General features: G+C 50.7%; 1 protein-coding gene and 3 long non-coding RNA genes across 10 annotated transcripts in view; 1 reads left to right on the top strand and 3 right to left on the bottom strand.

Moving 5' to 3' along the window:
- Positions 1 to 544: 544 nt before the first annotated feature.
- On the bottom strand, positions 545 to 1,696 carry LOC128825752 (uncharacterized). The gene is made up of 3 exons (XR_008442725.1): positions 1,612 to 1,696; positions 1,107 to 1,238; positions 545 to 798 (listed from the first exon to the last, which is right to left on the bottom strand). It is a non-coding gene; the product is annotated as an uncharacterized LOC128825752 (long non-coding RNA).
- A 1,720-nt stretch (positions 1,697 to 3,416) lies between these two features.
- On the bottom strand, positions 3,417 to 4,621 carry LOC128825803 (uncharacterized). The gene is made up of 3 exons (XR_008442739.1): positions 4,576 to 4,621; positions 3,921 to 4,279; positions 3,417 to 3,547 (listed from the first exon to the last, which is right to left on the bottom strand). It is a non-coding gene; the product is annotated as an uncharacterized LOC128825803 (long non-coding RNA).
- A 5,610-nt stretch (positions 4,622 to 10,231) lies between these two features.
- Positions 10,232 to 15,446, bottom strand: LOC128825493 (uncharacterized). The gene is made up of 2 exons (XR_008442684.1): positions 15,005 to 15,446; positions 10,232 to 11,297 (listed from the first exon to the last, which is right to left on the bottom strand). It is a non-coding gene; the product is annotated as an uncharacterized LOC128825493 (long non-coding RNA).
- A 66-nt stretch (positions 15,447 to 15,512) lies between these two features.
- The window catches only part of LOC128825491 (adapter molecule crk), a 152,673-nt gene continuing 151,306 nt past the window's right edge, over positions 15,513 to 16,879 (top strand). For all 7 annotated transcript variants that reach the window (XR_008442683.1, XM_054008020.1, XM_054008021.1 and 4 more), the window contains exon 1: positions 15,513 to 15,855. Coding sequence is in view for 6 of the 7 variants with exons in the window: in XM_054008020.1 (XP_053863995.1) it covers positions 15,612 to 15,855 (244 nt within the window). In the remaining variant the exon portion in view is untranslated. The remainder of the gene's footprint in view (positions 15,856 to 16,879) is intronic.

The raw sequence follows: 16,879 nt of genomic DNA on the forward strand, positions 1-16,879 counted from the left end.
GAAGGACGTCCAGGCTGCTCAGGTCCACTTCCGCCATATTCTTGTGCGGCTAGGGCTCCTGGACGATTCCTCTGCGAACTAATAAAGCCAAGCAAGAACCATCACTACACAGAGCTCTGTTGCTGCTGGAAATCTTGCCCTCATCCCTGCCTCTCTCTCCAGTCCCATCTACATCGGCCCCGTTCAATGAACAGAGACCGAGTTAACACCGACAGTCACCGCTCCACTCTCGCACCCACTGCCCCCATGATTTTTGTCCGCGACTCCCGAGATCTGGCCTGTGGGGACGCACACCTAGCACGCCTGCCCGTGTCCTACGAAGGGAGACGGCTCAAGGAAAGGAGAGGAGAGTAGAGGAGAGACAGTGAGAAAGTTGGCCAACACAATAGAGAAGAGAGAGACAGACAGACAGACATGGGAGGAAGGCAAGCAACTCACCACCTGGAGTCATCCTCCTAGATGCAACCTTCCGCTGCATAGGAGACACCGCTCCTGGCCAGAGAAATGAGCAGGCCCTGAAAATGGGGACCTTGTCTCTCTAGAAAAGCACAGCTGGTCAGGAACCATTTCTTACAAACCCAGTCCCAGATAACGTGGCGTCCCTAGCAGGAGCAAGGTGGGCCGTGAGCACAGCAATCACCAAACCAGACACTTATCTCACTGAGAGTGGCGTCTGCTTGCATCCCAGATAGACGACTCTTGCCTGGCATCAACAATGCTCACTGTCTCGTCGCTCTGGCTCGCTTTCCATCGCATGAAGGCTTGAGACTCTGAGGCGTGACTTCTTTTCCCTCGGTCCTAAACCCAACACAAGGCGAAAAAACAAATCCGTTACCATCTCTGTGGGCGATGTCTCATAGGCTCTTCCTTTTGCCTCTTCTGCACGGCGGGGCTCCTCCCTCAAACATCTTCCCATTACACCTTTATCATTACAACCAAAAAGGACCCCTTGCAACGGCACCCGACAGTCACTCTGCACAGCAGACTCTGGACCCTCTCCAGCCGTAATCTCACAGAGACCCATACCCAACGAGGAAGCACACGGCCCGTGAAGAATACTACAGCGAGCACAGATGAGCAATTCAAAGCACTGACCACTCACTCACAGCCAGTTATGCGGGAGTCAGAAAGCTGAGGACTGTTCATGTCTGCTGACAAGGATGTCCCGTCTGCTCACGTCCACTAGTGCCACTTTCTCCTCAGGATAGGGCTCTTGGAAAATTCCCCGGGAAGCGAAGCTGCAAAAGCCAAGCATGACCCATCACTACTTAAAGCTCTCTTTGTTGCTTCAAATCTTGCCCTCATCCTGGCCTCCCTCTCCAATCCCATCTACATCAGCCCCACTCAATGAACAGAGACCGAGTTAACACCGACAGTCACCGCTCCAATCTCGCACCCACTCCCCTGCATGATTTTCGTCCCCTCCTACTTCTCCATGGCTCCCGAGACAAAGCCTGTGGGGATGCACATGTAGCACGCCTGCCCGTGTCTTACGAAGGGAGACAACACGAGGAAAGAAAAGGACAGACAGCGAGAGCTAGAGGGTGTGTGTTGGCCAAACTACTAGAGAAGAGAGAGAAAGGAAAACATCAGAGGAAAGCAAGCACTCACCACGTGGAGTCATCCTTCCGGATGCAACCTTCTGCTGTGGAGGAGACACCATTCCTGACCAGAGAAATGAGCAACCTCTCAAAATAGGGACCTCTTCTCCCTCGTGACCACAGCTAGTTAGGAAACTTATCATAAAAGCCCAGCCCAAACTTAGTGGGCTTCCCCACCTGGACTCAGGTTGGGCGTGAGCAGAGCCCTCATGAAACCAGACACTTATCGCACTGACAGTGGAGTCTCCTCGGCTCCCAGATGGACGGCTTTTGCGTGGCATCAACAATGCTCGGAGTCTCGACGCTCTCGCTTGCTTTCCATCCCATAAGGGCAGTAGACTCTGACGCGTGACTTCGTTTCCCTCAGTACTAAACCCAGCTGAAAGGGGGAACCAAAAAAATTATCATTTTTGTCTGCAATGTTGTGTCGTCTCCTTCATTTCACATCTCCCATATCCCAAGGCTCCACCCTCAACCCATCTCCCATTACTACGTTACACCTGCAACTAGAAGGCTCCCATTCTAACAGCACCCAAAATACTCACTTTGCTCAGAAGACTCGTCCCTTCCCCAGCGCCTCGTAACTAACGAGGAAGCACACGGCCTGTCAAGAAAATTACAGCGACTACAGATGTGGAATTCAAAGCACTGACCTCTTACTCACAGCCAGCGATGCAGAAGGCAGAAACTTGAGGCCTATTCATGTCTCCTTAGAAGGACGTCCAGGCTGCTCAGGTCCACTTCCGCCATATTCTTGTGCGGCTAGGGCTCCTGGACGATTCCTCTGCGAACTAATAAAGCCAAGCAAGAACCATCACTACACAGAGCTCTGTTGCTGCTGGAAATCTTGCCCTCATCCCTGCCTCTCTCTCCAGTCCCATCTACATCGGCCCCGTTCAATGAACAGAGACCGAGTTAACACCGACAGTCACCGCTCCACTCTCGCACCCACTGCCCCCATGATTTTTGTCCGCGACTCCCGAGATCTGGCCTGTGGGGACGCACACCTAGCACGCCTGCCCGTGTCCTACGAAGGGAGACGGCACGAGGAAAGTAGAGGAGAGTAGAGGAGAGACAGTGAGAAAGTTGGCCAACACAATAGAGAAAAGAGAGAGAGACAGACATGGGAGGAAGGCAAGCAACTCACCACCTGGAGTCATCCTCCTAGATGCAACCTTCCGCTGCATAGGAGACACCGCTCCTGGCCAGAGAAATGAGCAGGCCCTGAAAATGGGGACCTTGTCTCTCTAGAAAAGCACAGCTGGTCAGGAACCATTTCTTACAAACCCAGTCACAGATAACGTGGCGTCCCTAGCAGGAGCAAGGTGGGCCGTGAGCACAGCAATCACCAAACCAGACACTTATCTCACTGAGAGTGGCGTCTGCTTGCATCCCAGATAGACGACTCTTGCCTGGCATCAACAATGCTCACTGTCTCGTCGCTCTGGCTCGCTTTCCATCGTATGAAGGCTTGAGACTCTGAGGCGTGACTTCTTTTCCCTCGGTCCTAAACCCAACACAAGGCGAAAAACAAATCCGTTACCATCTCTGTTGGCGATGTCTCATAGGCTCTTCCTTTTGCCTCTCCTGCACGGCAGGGATCCTCCCTCAAACATCTTCCCATTACACCTTTATCATTACAACCAAAAAGGACCCCGTGCAACGGCACCCGACAGTCACTCTGCACAGCAGACTCTGGACCCTCCCCAGCCGTAATCTCACAGAGACCCATACCCAACGAGGAAGCACACGGCCCGTGAAGAATACTACAGCGAGCACAGATGAGCAATTCAAAGCACTGACCACTTACTCACAGCCAGTTATGCGGGAGTCAGAAAGCTGAGGACTGTTCATGTCTGCTGACAAGGATGTCCCGTCTGCTCATGTCCACTAGTGCCACTTTCTCCTCAGGATAGGGCTCTTGGAAAATTCCCCGGGAAGCGAAGCTGCAAAAGCCAAGCATGACCCATCACTACTTAAAGCTCTATTTGTTGCTTCAAATCTTGCCCTCATCCTGGCCTCCCTCTCCAATCCCATCTACATCAGCCCCACTCAATGAACAGAGACCGAGTTAACACCGACAGTCACCGCTCCAATCTCGCACCCACTCCCCTGCATGATTTTCGTCCCCTCCTATTTCTCCATGGCTCCCGAGACAAAGCCTGTGGGGATGCACATGTAGCACGCCTGCCCGTGTCTTACGAAGGGAGACAACACGAGGAAAGAAAAGGACAGACAGCGAGAGCTAGAGGGTGTGTGTTGGCCAAACTACTAGAGAAGAGAGAGAAAGGAAAACATCAGAGGAAAGCAAGCACTCACCACGTGGAGTCATCCTCCCGGATGCAACCTTCTGCTGTGGAGGAGACACCATTCCTGACCAGAGAAATGAGCAACCTCTCAAAATAGGGACCTCTTCTCCCTCGTGACCACAGCTAGTTAGGAACCTTATCATAAAAGCCCAGCCCAAACTTAGTAGGCTTCCCCACCGGGACTCAGGTTGGGCGTGAGCAGAGCCCTCATGAAACCAGACACTTATCTCACTGACAGCGGAGTCTCCTCGGCTCCCAGAGGGACGGCTTTTGCGTGGCATCAACAATGCTCGGCGTCTCAACGCTCTCGCTTGCTTTCCATCGCATAAAGGGAGTAGACTCTGACGCGTGACTTCGTTTCCCTCAGTACTAAACCCAGCGGAAGGGGGGAACCAAAAAAATTAGCATTTTCGTCTGCAATGTTGTGTCGTGTCCTTCATTTCACGTCTCCCACATCCCAAGGCTACACCCTCAACCCATCTCCCATTACTACGTTACACCTGCAACTAGAAGGCTCCCATTGTAACGGCACCCAAAATACTCACTTTGCTCAGGAGACTCGTCCCTTCCCCAGCCTTAATCCCAGAGCCTCGTAACTAACGAGGAAGCACACGGCCTGTCAAGAAAATTACAGCGAGTACAGATGAGGAATTCAAAGCACTGACCTCTTACTTACAGCCAGCGATGCAGAAGGCAGAAACTTGAGGCCTATTCATGTCTCCTTAGAAGGACGTCCAGGCTGCTCAGGTCCACTTCCGCCATATTCTTGTGTGGCTAGGGCTCCTGGACGATTCCTCTGCGAACTAATAAAGCCAAGCAAGAACCATCACTACACAGAGCTCTGTTGCTGCTGGAAATCTTGCCCTCATCCCTGCCTCTCTCTCCAGTCCCATCTACATCGGCCCCGTTCAATGAACAGAGACCGAGTTAACACCGACAGTCACCGCTCCACTCTCGCACCCACTGCCCCCATGATTTTTGTCCGCGACTCCCGAGATCTGGCCTGTGGGGACGCACACCTAGCACGCCTGCCCGTGTCTGCTTGCATCCCAGATAGACGACTCTTGCCTGGCATCAACAATGCTCACTGTCTCGTCGCTCTGGCTCGCTTTCCATCGCATGAAGGCTTGAGACTCTGAGGCGTGACTTCTTTTCCCTCGGTCCTAAACCCAACACAAGGGGAAAAAACAAATCCGTTACCATCTCTGTTGGCGATGTCTCATAGGCTCTTCCTTTTGCCTCTCCTGCACGGCGGGGCTCCTCCCTCAAACATCTTCCCATTACACCTTTATCATTACAACCAAAAAGGACCCCTTGCAACGGCACCCGATATAGTCACTCTGCACAGCAGACTCTGGACCCTCCCCCGCCGTAATCTCACAGAGACCCATACCCAACAAGGAAGCACACGGCCTGTGAAGAATACTACAGCGAGCATAGATGAGCAATTGAAAGCACTAACCTCTTACTCACAGCCAGCAATGCAGAAGGCAGAAACATGAGGACTATTCATGTCTCCTTAGAAGGATGTCCAGGCTGCTCAGGTCCACTTCTGCCATATTCTTGTCCGGCTAGAGCTCCTGGATGATTCCTCTGCAAAGTAATGAAGTCAAGCAAGAACTATCACTACACAGAGCTCTATTGGTGCGTCGAGTCTTGCCCTCATCCCTGCCTCCCTCTCCAGTCCCATCTACATGAGCCCCACTCGATGAACAGAGACCGAGTAAACACAGACAGTCACAGCTCCACTTTAGCGCTCACTGCCCCACATGGTTTTCGTCTGCTCCTACTTCTTCATGGCTCCCGAGCCCTGGCTAGGATGCACACCTAGCATGCCTGCCCGTGTCCTACGAAGGGAGACGGCACAAGGAGAGGAGAGTCAGTGAGAAAGTTGGCCAACACATTAGAGAAGAGAGAGAGACAGACGGATAGAAAGACATGGGAGGAAGGCAAGCAGCTCACCACCTGGAGTCATCCTCCTAGATGCAACCTTCCGCTGTGTAGCAGACACCACTCCTGGCCAGAGAAATGAGCAGACCCTGAAAATGAGGACCTTGCTCCCCTCATAACCACAGCTAGTCAAGAACATTTTCTTACAAACCCAGCCCCAGCTCATGTGGCGTCCCTAGCAGGAGCAAGGTGGGCTGTTAACACAGCAATCACCAAACCAGACACTTATCTCACTGAGAGTGGGGGCCGGTCCCCTTCCAGTAGGACGGCTTTTGCGTGGCATCAACAATGCTCACGGTTTCGTTGCTCTGGCTCGCTTTCCATCACATGAGGGCTTGAGACTCTGAGGCGTGACTTCTTTTCCCTCGGTCCTAAACCCAGCACAAGGCGAAAAAACAAATCCGTTACCATCTCAGTTGGCAAGATCTTGTCCCTTCCCCAGCCTTAATCCCAGAGCTCTATTGGTGCGTCAAATCTTTCCCTCATCCCTGCCTCTCTCTCCAGTCCCATCTACATCAGCCCCACTCGATGAACAGAGATCAAGTAAACACAGTCACAGCTGCACTTTGGCACCCACTGCCCCACATGGGATTCATCCGCTCCTACTTCTCCACGGCTACCAAGACCTGGCCTGTGGGGATACACACCTAGCACCCCTGACCGTGTCCTACGAAGGGTGCATGTTGGGGAGCAAGGAGAGAGAAAGGCTGAGGGGCCCCATGGGTGGTGGGAGGGACTGGGGGGAAGGGTAGGGATAGGGCTGCAGGTTGGGGAATGTTGGAGAAAGGAAAAAGGGCACTGGAGGGCCCACAGATCTAGGGACAGAGTGGGGTGCAGGTTGCGTTGGGCTGGGGGTGTTGGGAGAGAGGAAAAAAGGGGGCTATGGGGCCCAACGGATGGGGGGATGAACGGGGGGCTGTTGGGGAGGAAGGCGGGCTGAGCAGTCCCTACAGATGGAGGCATGGATGGAGGCGCAGGTTGTGGTGAGCTGGGAGAATGTTGGAGAGAGATGGGGGCTGAGGAGTCCCAAGAGTGGAGGAATGAACTGAGGAATACAGGCATGTGGGTTGGGGAAAGTTGTTGCAGGCTGGGGGGTGTTGGGGAGGGAGGGAGGCTGAGGGGCACTATGGGCGGAGGCAGGGATGGGGGAAAGGTAGGGATGGGGTGCAGTTTGGGATGGCCTAGGAGGTGTTGGAAGGAGAAGAAAGGAGGACTGAGGGGCCCAACGGATGGGGGGATAGATGGGAGCGGGTTGGTTTGGGCTGGAGGAACGGGGGTTTGGGTTGGAGAAGGTTGCAGGTGTGGGTTGGGGACCAGGTTGGGGCGGACTGGGAGTGTGGGGGGATAGGATGCGGGGGGGACGAGGAAGATCTTGGCGGGCTGGGGATGGGGGGGCAAGGAAAGTCGCAGCGGGCTGTGGGTGTGGGTTAGAGAAGGTTGCTGCAGGCTGGGGATGCGGATTAGAGAAGGTTGCGGCGGGCTGGGGATGCGGGGTGCGCGCTGAGGGTGCAGGGGGCAAGGAAGGTCGTGGTAGGCTGGGGGTGCGGGGGGATGGGAGGCAGGTTGGGGGGTGGGTCAGAAAAGGTCGTGGCAGGCTAGGGGTGTGGGGGGCGCGGGTTAGAAAGGTCGCGGCAGGCTGTGGGTGCGGGTTAGAGAAGGTTGCGGCGGGCTGGCGGTGCCGGGGGATGGGGGGGTGCGGGTTAGAGAAAGTTGAGGCAGGCTGGGGGGAAGTCGTGGTAGACTGGGGTGCGAGGAAGGTCGTGATGGGCTCGGGGTGGGAGGAACGGGGGGTGGGCTGGGGGAAGAATGTTGCGACAGTCTGGGGGTGCGGGGGGATGGGGACGGGATGGGGGGTGGCGGATTAGAAAAGGTTGCGGCCTGCTGGGGGCGCGGGAGGGCGAGGTAGGTCGCGGGGGCAGGGGGCCAGGCTGGGGGCGGGTTAGAGAAGGTTGCGGCGGGCTGGAGGTGCGCGGGGGCGAAGGAGGTGCGGGGGGCCGAGGAAAGTTGCGGCGGGCTGGGGGTGCGGGCGGACGAGAAAGGTTGGGGCGGGCTGTGGGGCGAGTTAGAGAAGACTGTGGCGCGCTGGGGTCAGTGGCTGAGACGTACCGGTACCAAACATACCCGAGGAAGCAGCACTTTAAAAACTACAACTCCCAGGAAACGTCGCTCATGACGGAAACGACTCGCGCAGAACGGAAGCCGAGTTCCCCGGCATACCGCGGTTGGCTGATATCACTTCCTCTTCCGACAACTTCCGTTTCCGGCCCCGCTCTGCAAACGGAAGCTGTAATGACAAAAGCGCCTCCCGCCCAAACGGAAGGCGCTAAGCCCCGACCCCGTCTCTCCCACGGTGCCGTTGGATCTGCGGTGGCTGATGGGAGTTGTAGGCCGGGGTATACTACATCTCCCACAAGCCACTGCTTCATTCTTTCCCTCCGCCCCCACTCCTCCAGCGGGGCTTAGCTGGGCACATAGCAATAGTGGGGGCTGTGGATGGGCGCCGAGGGTGGGGGTCTTACGGGGTGTGTGTGTGTCCTGAGGAGGATTGAGGCTGAGGGATAATGGGGGGCAGGTGGGAGATGGGGGATAAGCAGTTGGAGTTAGAGATGCTAGAATGCATAGTCCACCACCACACATTTTTATTTAAAAAAACACTACCAACCTATCAGAATACATCCTTACCCCTTAGAGTAAGCTGCCAGTGTGATAAGCATAACTGAGATACTAAAGAACTCAGAGTTATATGTAGTTAAAATTGTCTGTATTGTTCCAGGGTGTGATGGTTCAGCCTCAACCGTGCTTGTTTCCCCATCTGTAGAAGGTTAAGGATTCCATCCTCCTTCTCCTGCCAGCCAGAATCTTGTGTCTGAAGCAGATTTCAAGACAGTAATAGACCTTTAGGGTCACCGCTTTGTTGTAGGTTTACAGTTAGCATTTTGAAATAAGTAAAAGAATAAAATAATTATTTTCTCTTGCATTGCAATTTGATGTTCCTGTTCAAATATTCGGTGTAAATCAATCCTGTTTTGTGCATGAATGAGGAGTGTGTGTGTTAGAAGATAAGTGTGAAGGCAATCACCAGACCAAATGTTCTAGGGAGGACAGACAAAGTTGCTAGGAGATTACAACATGCCCCTATTGAGAAATCAAAGGAGCGCAGATTGACGACTCTAAAAAATAAGACAGGCACCTATCAATTGGGACAAGATAGCTGTGATCAAAACCAGCATGGGGTAAGTCCCCGAGAGACTGATGAAGGAATAAAATAAAAATAATTTTAGAAAACAAGCACTCGTCAAACGGCAATTGATTACAGCATAACGATACAAAACTCATTGGTCCCAATGAAGTTAAGATCACTATATAAACAGGGTGCTTTGCCATGAAATTCTGGGTGTGTCCTGCCAAGACTTCCCCGGAGCATCCTGTCACAACCGACAGAACCTGGCTCCTCCCTACCCGTGATCAACCTAGCTGGCCACTAGGTTGCTCCAGACTCTGTAATGGTAACTACATCTACTGGTGGGACAGTGTGAGTGTGATTGAATGCATATGCTAAGAGTTGTATTTCCAATAAACGCAGCGTATTGCCTTTCCCCCTGAAAAAGATCCTATGTGCTTCTTATAAGCATAACATGGTAGGGGTGGGATAGTGGAAGAAACAGGGGAAGGAAGGCATTCTGGGGAATACATTTTCAATGCTCAAGTGGGTCTTTGCAAACTTGTCAATATGATGCATTTATGTATTTTTAATCACACCTCCAGCTGCACCAAATAGCACATAGGGCAGCATATTCTGCAAACAAAGGTAAGAGACTACAATTCCCCTGCTGCATCAAGACATACTGCACTAGAAGCACATGTGAGAAGCAGCTTTAAGTCCTTGTTTCCCCCTCACACACACACTGAATAGATCTGGACAGAGAGCTATAGATGTCTATGTCTCAATCACCACTGGGCACATGCAGGTGAACATGGCTATGAAGGGAGGCTGTAGACCAACAGGCAAGGAGAGAGAGCATGTTGGCCAACACCTTAGAGAGACATAATGAAGGAAGAACAAACTCAACACCTGTAGTCACCTTCCTGGTTCCAGGCCTTTGCTCAGGAGGACATGCTTCTCCCTGCCCTGGGAGATCAGAAACTCCCAAGATGGGGAAATTCTCCCCCTGCACCCAGAATGAGCAGGAAACCTTTTATTAGAAACCAAGCTGCAGCTAGAGGGAGCAGGAGTTTGTACTCAGCCGTTACCACACATTTATCTTAGAAGCCAGTCAGTGTAATCCAGAGCAGCAGTGACACCCGGTGGGTGGGCAGTCAGGATAATGCATCTGCCCTGGAGCAGCAGTGACACCCAGTGGACACACAGAGTAATGCACAAACTGTTTATTCAGGAGCAGCAGTGACACCGCTGGCTAGTCAGGGATATTGCATGGACTGTCTCTTCCATGGAGCAGTGGTGACACCCAGTGGCAACTCAAAGTAATGCACACAGTGTTTCTCAGAAAAAAACAGTAACACCCCGTGGCCAGCGCCAGCCTCTTCTGGTGGCAGCTGCAACCCCCTTTGTCATGAGGCCCTGCCCCTCCTGTGGCTCCACCCCCTGCTCCTCCTCAGTGAAGTGCAAGCCCTGCCTCCTCTCCTCCAAGGCCCTGGCCCATGGCCATGTCAGAGGCTAGAAGCCATAGTTGGGCAGGGTGAGGCAGCTGCCACACTAGCTGATGTCAGACTGCAGGCAGCCGCAGAGCTTCCCCATCTTGAACTCCTTGGGACTGCAGGGCTATGGCTGCTCCTCAGCTCCCTACTGCCCTTTGACCGCTCACTGCCCATAATAGCCTCCCTGGTGCGGGGTCCAGCTACGGGGCCAGCACAACCCTCGGGGAGCAGGATTCAGGAACCCAGGCCAGAGCACATCAGTCCGGGATGCTGTGCTGAGCCTTGGACCTTCCACCTGCCCTGGGTGATGCACCTTTGTGAGCGGACACACGGGCCAAGAGCTATTCTCGGTCCCCCCGCTCACGTCCTCTGAAGCAAGCCAGAGTTGGTAGGGAGGAGGAATAGAGTGGTGTGACCAGGGAAGCTCACTCAGTGATGTAGAAGGAAGAGAGCTGAGGACTGAGCAAGTTGCTCTCCACATAGTTACCGTACTTCAGGAAGACTCCATAGCACCAGACAAGTCCTCAAGAGGGGACAAACGACTCCCCCAAGCTTATTGTGCCTCACATACATGCAAAGGCCTTTTCTCAGAGATCCACCCCATGCTGACAAGAGTTCTTGCAGTCCTCCCTCAATACTTAACTTAAGCAAATTTCTATTTGCTCTGACTCCACAGATGACTGTCTGGTTTCCATCTCCCTGGATGGTCTCAGGGTGGCTGCTCCTCTTGGTCTCTGCCAGAAGGCTGGACATTCTCTCATCTACCCAAAGTCAATAGGAACTGAAAAGAGAAAGAAACACTTATAAGCTAGGCCACCACTGCTGCATCCAACACAGACAGATATGCTTTGTGAGGGAAATGCTGAAAAGTAATAACTCACTGATCAACACTATCATGTTGAAAGTACGTAGCAACATTCTGTGTAAAGTTATGAAATCCCCCTGTATGGTGTTAAAGGCACTTGTTCCAATTCACATAGCCCTGATTAGGTAGCACTGGCCAAGCAGGCCTGTCATGTTTGCCTCAAATTGCATATCAGCTGTAAACAGAGGCCACAGAGTACAAGAGAGGGAAGAAAGAAGAATTTCAGCATCCCCAGGTGAAAAGAAACAGCACAAAGCCTCCTTCTTACATCAGATGCCGTCTCCTTGCTCTCAGCAAGAAAGAACTTTACCTAAGAGTCAAGCTTGAGCAAATGCTTTTCAAAGGGTGATAACTATAAAAGTGAGGGGCAAAACCACCCCAAATTCTCTCCTATCCATCTCTCTCTTTCACCTAAGATGATAAGAAGAATGTCGTTGGACTGTGGAAGCAGATCTTGACCTAAGAGTGTGGGCAGCAATGTTACTGGTACCTGTGGGAAGGGACTTCATAAACCTCGTTACATTTAGAAAAAAAATTATCTTTATTTTTCTGGTAAACATTTCTTACTTTAATGCCTCATTACTTTGCTCATTTAAAACCTCTCTCTGTGTAGTTAAATAAACTTTGTTTTATTTTTTAATCAAACCAGTCCAGTGTTGTGAACTGTGTGGATAATTCCATGTAAAGTGGCAAATTTTTGTATATTGACCTCTTAGAAGTACAATGGATCTAATAGATCTGGACGGTCCAGGGGCGGACTAAACAGTACACAACACATTTTGGGGGTAAAATCAAGGATAGGGAGTGTGTTGGGTCACCCTGCATTTGGTAGCTCAGGATGATGAGTGGTGTGTTTAGTGTTGTAAAACACTCCCCATCAGAATCTGTTACTTTGCTGTTGAGTGGCTGAACGTATGCAGTAACAGGGGCAAAAGGCAGGCAATGGGTGGGGGTGTGGTGGGGTGTGTGCAATATCTGGACAAGGCTGCAGGTTTCCAATATACCAAGAAACCTGCACTGATATGCAAGTGTGAAGGAACCTTAGAGCAAATGTATTGTAGTGGTCTGACTCTAACAGGATTTGTAAATTTAGTGCCGAAGGAAAATATTTTACCTTTCCTGACTAGCATGAAGAGTCCATGTAGAAAGCAGCATTGCCAAAGTTTCTCCAAACCATTAACTTCTATCCAATGGGGAAATTGTAATTTCAATTCCCTTAATTACAGCTTTAAACCATACACTGCCAACAAATGCCTCAAACATGACACCATTACACCTGGGCAATGAGGTAGTCCCACTTGGGTGGACGGGACCAGCCCTGTGCACTCAACAGGCAACAAGCAAGATGAGATGGGATGAGGCAATCCTCAGTGCTAAGGGAGCTAAGAGTGGTTCAGAAAAATAGTTTATTTGATTCCCTGAGTAACGAGATTTGGTGTTAGGCACTTTGAGAAATACTTGAAACTGGTTCTAATTCAAGAAGCCAAGTCTAAAGAGCATTTATAGCACTGAGCAGGGTTTGGGTTGATTTGTCTAATGTGGTTCTTACATGTTTTCTTGTGTTAATCTGAGTGATGTGGAGGCCTCTGAATGTAAATAGTTCTTAATTAAGCCTAAAATGAGCTCAGTTCCACAAAACCAAAGACAAAACCAAAAATAGTCTCAGAGATTTAGGGTGACTCAGCTCTGCTGTCCTGTGCATTGTTTCAGCTTCTGGTTTGTTTAATTCTTAAATTTAATTTATAAATCTGAACATGCAGAGACAACAATAGCACTAAAAACAGAGCTGTGAGAGAGGGACAGGTGGGAATGTCTCAGCATGAGTAAATTGCCAGCTGTACCTCATTTATTAATCCTTATGCTGATCTCAGTGATCTGAAAGTCATTGATTTTGTCTTTGGACCTTCAAGGTTAAAATGCTTTCAAATAGCCAAAGTTTGTAGAACAGATTTGGTCAGAGATTTTAGATCTTTTTCTTTCTAGTAGAAAATCTCCAAACAGGAGAGTACTTGTGTGCCTTGGATCTATTACTTCCTCATTGGTGGTTGAGAATTCCACATCATGGTGTTTCTGTTTTGAAACTAATACACCTCTACCTTGATACAACGCTGTCCTCAGGAGCCAAAAAATCTTACCGCGTTATAGGTCAAACCACGTTATATTGAACTTGCTTTGATCCACCGGAGTGCGCAGTCCCCCCTCCCGCCCCCGCCGTTCACTGCTTTACCGAATTATATCCAAATTCGTGTTATATCAGGTTCTGTTATATCGGGGTAGAGGTGTAGTTGTATTTGGTTAAAGCACCTTTGCCATATGCCCTGTAGTCTGCTTGACAAGAATTGTAGCCGCATCATCTAGGGTTTGTGGAGACAGAATGTAATGCTGTAATGTTATTCCAGTAGAATCCTAGCTTTGCCCAGGCCCCATGTGATCAAGTCCCTTTTTGGTATATTATTGGCTTCTATTTTTAAAATATTTTATTACAATGGCAGAAATGCATCAGAATAAGCTCTATATGCAGATATTTTTCTAATCAGAGTGGGATATTTTTGTCTAGTGAGCAGAATTACGTTTTTACTCTGATTCCAGAAATTAATCTCATGTGACCTAATTCACTGCAGGTACTGTGTGTACAAAGTAGCTGCCAGCAATTAGACTGTCTTTCCTGTCAAGCAGACAACTATCAAGCTTGAAGAGATCTTTACCATGATAGGAATGTGTTCAATGATCTAATTTGCTAAGCCTGGTGTTTCCCAGATAAGACGCAAGGACACAGAAGTATTGTGTCTCCTCTTGCTTCTGTCTCAACAGCACATAGTGGAGAGGAGGTGGATTTTCAGTGCACACTTTCTATATTCACACCTGTGATACAACCATGTTGATTTTTTCTTTCTAAAGATAGTTCTAATGTCATTTTGCCGGTGCTTGTATGCTTCATGTAGGAGACCTATGGCCCAGAACCCATGGATGGGCAGTACTAGTTTCTTATGTGGTTCCTTTTTGTTGTTCTGGCTCTTGTCCTGGTGCAGTTAGAAACATCCAATACTAAGTTGATATGACTACTTCCACCTTTTCATGTTCTGTATATATATATATATATATATATATATATATATATATAAATATCCTTACTATATGTTCCATTCTATGCATCTGAAAATGTGGGCTGTAGCCCACAAAAGCTTATGCTAAAATAAATTTGTTAGTCTCTAAGGTGCCACAAGTACTCCTGTTCTTTTTGTGGATACAGACTAACACGGCTGCTACTCTGAAACCAATGCTAATTTAACAGTTACTTGAAAGCTTGTTAACGCTGCACAGGCTGTTCCATGATTCCAAAGAACGCTGATTATAAAGGCAAAAATCTGGCCTTGTCCTTCACAGACCGGCCCAACGGTTAGGCCCTGCTCCTGCAACACTGGTGAGCCAGCCGTGCCACACACCCGCTAGGGAGGAGGGGAATCTGGGAGAGACTTTGGGCCCCTGCCTGGAGGCTGCAGAACCCGACACCGGCCCACCCTCGGCTTGGGGGAGGGGCGCAGGCGCAAACTTCCGCGCAGGCGCAGCACTTTCCTTGCGGCCAATGGCCAATCAGCCCGTACAAGCCACTGCATGTTACTGACCTTCTCCAAATGGCAGTGCCGCCAGCCCAAGTATGTAAGTCAAGGAGCTGAGGGAGGCCCTCTCCTTGTTCAAGGGCGGTTTAGCCCGCACTGGGGCACACTTCTACCCACGTCTCAGGACCTTCCTTCAACTGCCACCGATTATCTCTGACCTTCTTGTAATGGCGGTTGTGCAGCGCACTATTCTCCCTGTCCCCGACCCTCCCATTATGGCGGTTCCTCGGGAGCGCTATTCCGCCTAGTCCATGACCTTCGGTCAACGGCTGCTCAGTGCGCGCGCGCATTTCAGGGTAACCTGTAACTTCTGCTTATGGTAGAAATGTCTTCACGGGACATTTGAAAATACAGAAAGCGTCCTTTTTGCGCCCGCGAAAAGCGTTGACTGACCCCTTAGGACCGCCAACGGCCGTGTGGTCTGCGCAGGAATATGACGTCTCCCGATTGTCGACTTTTTCCTAGCAGTGGCTCAGTTAGTGTCGTCACGTCTGGTAGGTGAGGTCAGCACAGGGGCCGCCATTTTGGGTGGCGGGGCTGGGATCGGAGTGGGGGCCTTGGGTGGTTGTGGCCCGCAGGGGGAGTTAGTGCGGCCCACGGGGTAGCGGCCCCTATGGCCGGGCAGTTTGACTCCGAGGACCGGGCGAGCTGGTACTGGGGGAGGCTGAGCAGGGCCGAGGCGGTGTCGCTACTGCAGGGGCAGCGCCACGGGACCTTCTTGGTGAGGGACTCGGGCACCATCCCTGGGGACTTCGTGCTGTCGGTGTCCGAGAGTTCCCGGGTCTCGCACTACATCGTAAACAGCCTGGGGACGGCGGGAGGCCGAAGACCTGGCGGCGAGGGCCAAGGGGCCCCAGGTGAGTGCGCGGAGCCGGGCCGGGCTAGGGAGAGGGGCTGCTTTGATTGTCTGACCCGGGGAATGTTGCTGCAGCCTGGCCCTATATCCCACTTTGTTTTGCGCTGGGGAAAGCGCGGCCTCAGTTTCTCCCGATACAGCGGACAGCCCGCGGGCACCAGCCAAAGAGCCCCATTGCCCCTGCCCCCGCCCACTCCAGATTGGCGTTCAGTCTCCTGAGGCCCGGCTGTGCCGTTCGTGTTTGTCTTTTGGTTCCGCACTGGGAACAGCTATTTTTGGGGTCCTTCTTTGTTGGGGAGCGGCTCCAGGACTCCCATCCGCCGCCACATGACCTGCAGTATTCCTAGTGTTAAAATCGCGTTGGACGTTATTTGGCAGACAAAAATAGTGCATATATGGACACTGACCAAGGTGGGGGCGTCAAGACTTCCATCCTGAAGTCATTACAGCTCAGATTTCCCATCATCATGTATAAGCCAGGTATGGAAGAGTAAACTGCCACCACCTATTCAGAGGAAGTTGAAATTTTATTGTTGTTTTACATTTTGAATTTGCATGAAACAGTTGAAGACAATTGGCATATTAGAGACTTGGAGAATTTGAAAAATGACATTTTAAATTCCTCTCTTGAATGAGGGAGAACCCAAGATTTCCATTATTTAATTTCAAACCTCAAATGACTGATGAGTCTGAAAATGAAATATGTTAATTTAGTAACTTAAGTGCTCCCACTGTTTAAATAAATGAGTAATTTCTCTTAAGTGAGATGTTAAAAGTGGATGCTAAGCACAAATACCCTTATTTTATCCTTTCATACTTGGAGAATAAGTAGATGTTATGAATTCTAGAATGGATTAGAATCTGAGATATGAAAATATAAATGTCAAACTGTATTTTAATACAGTCAAGCAATGTCAAACATCTAGAATCAAAGGACATCGGTCATACTTACAGGATGGAGGATTGTATCCAAAAGCAGTGCTTCTGAATTTAGGAGTCATGATGAGCATGACTTCCCAATGCAG

The sequence above is a fragment of the Malaclemys terrapin genome, chromosome 18, assembly GCF_027887155.1.
Source record: "Malaclemys terrapin pileata isolate rMalTer1 chromosome 18, rMalTer1.hap1, whole genome shotgun sequence".
Classification (NCBI taxonomy): Eukaryota; Metazoa; Chordata; order Testudines; family Emydidae; genus Malaclemys; species Malaclemys terrapin.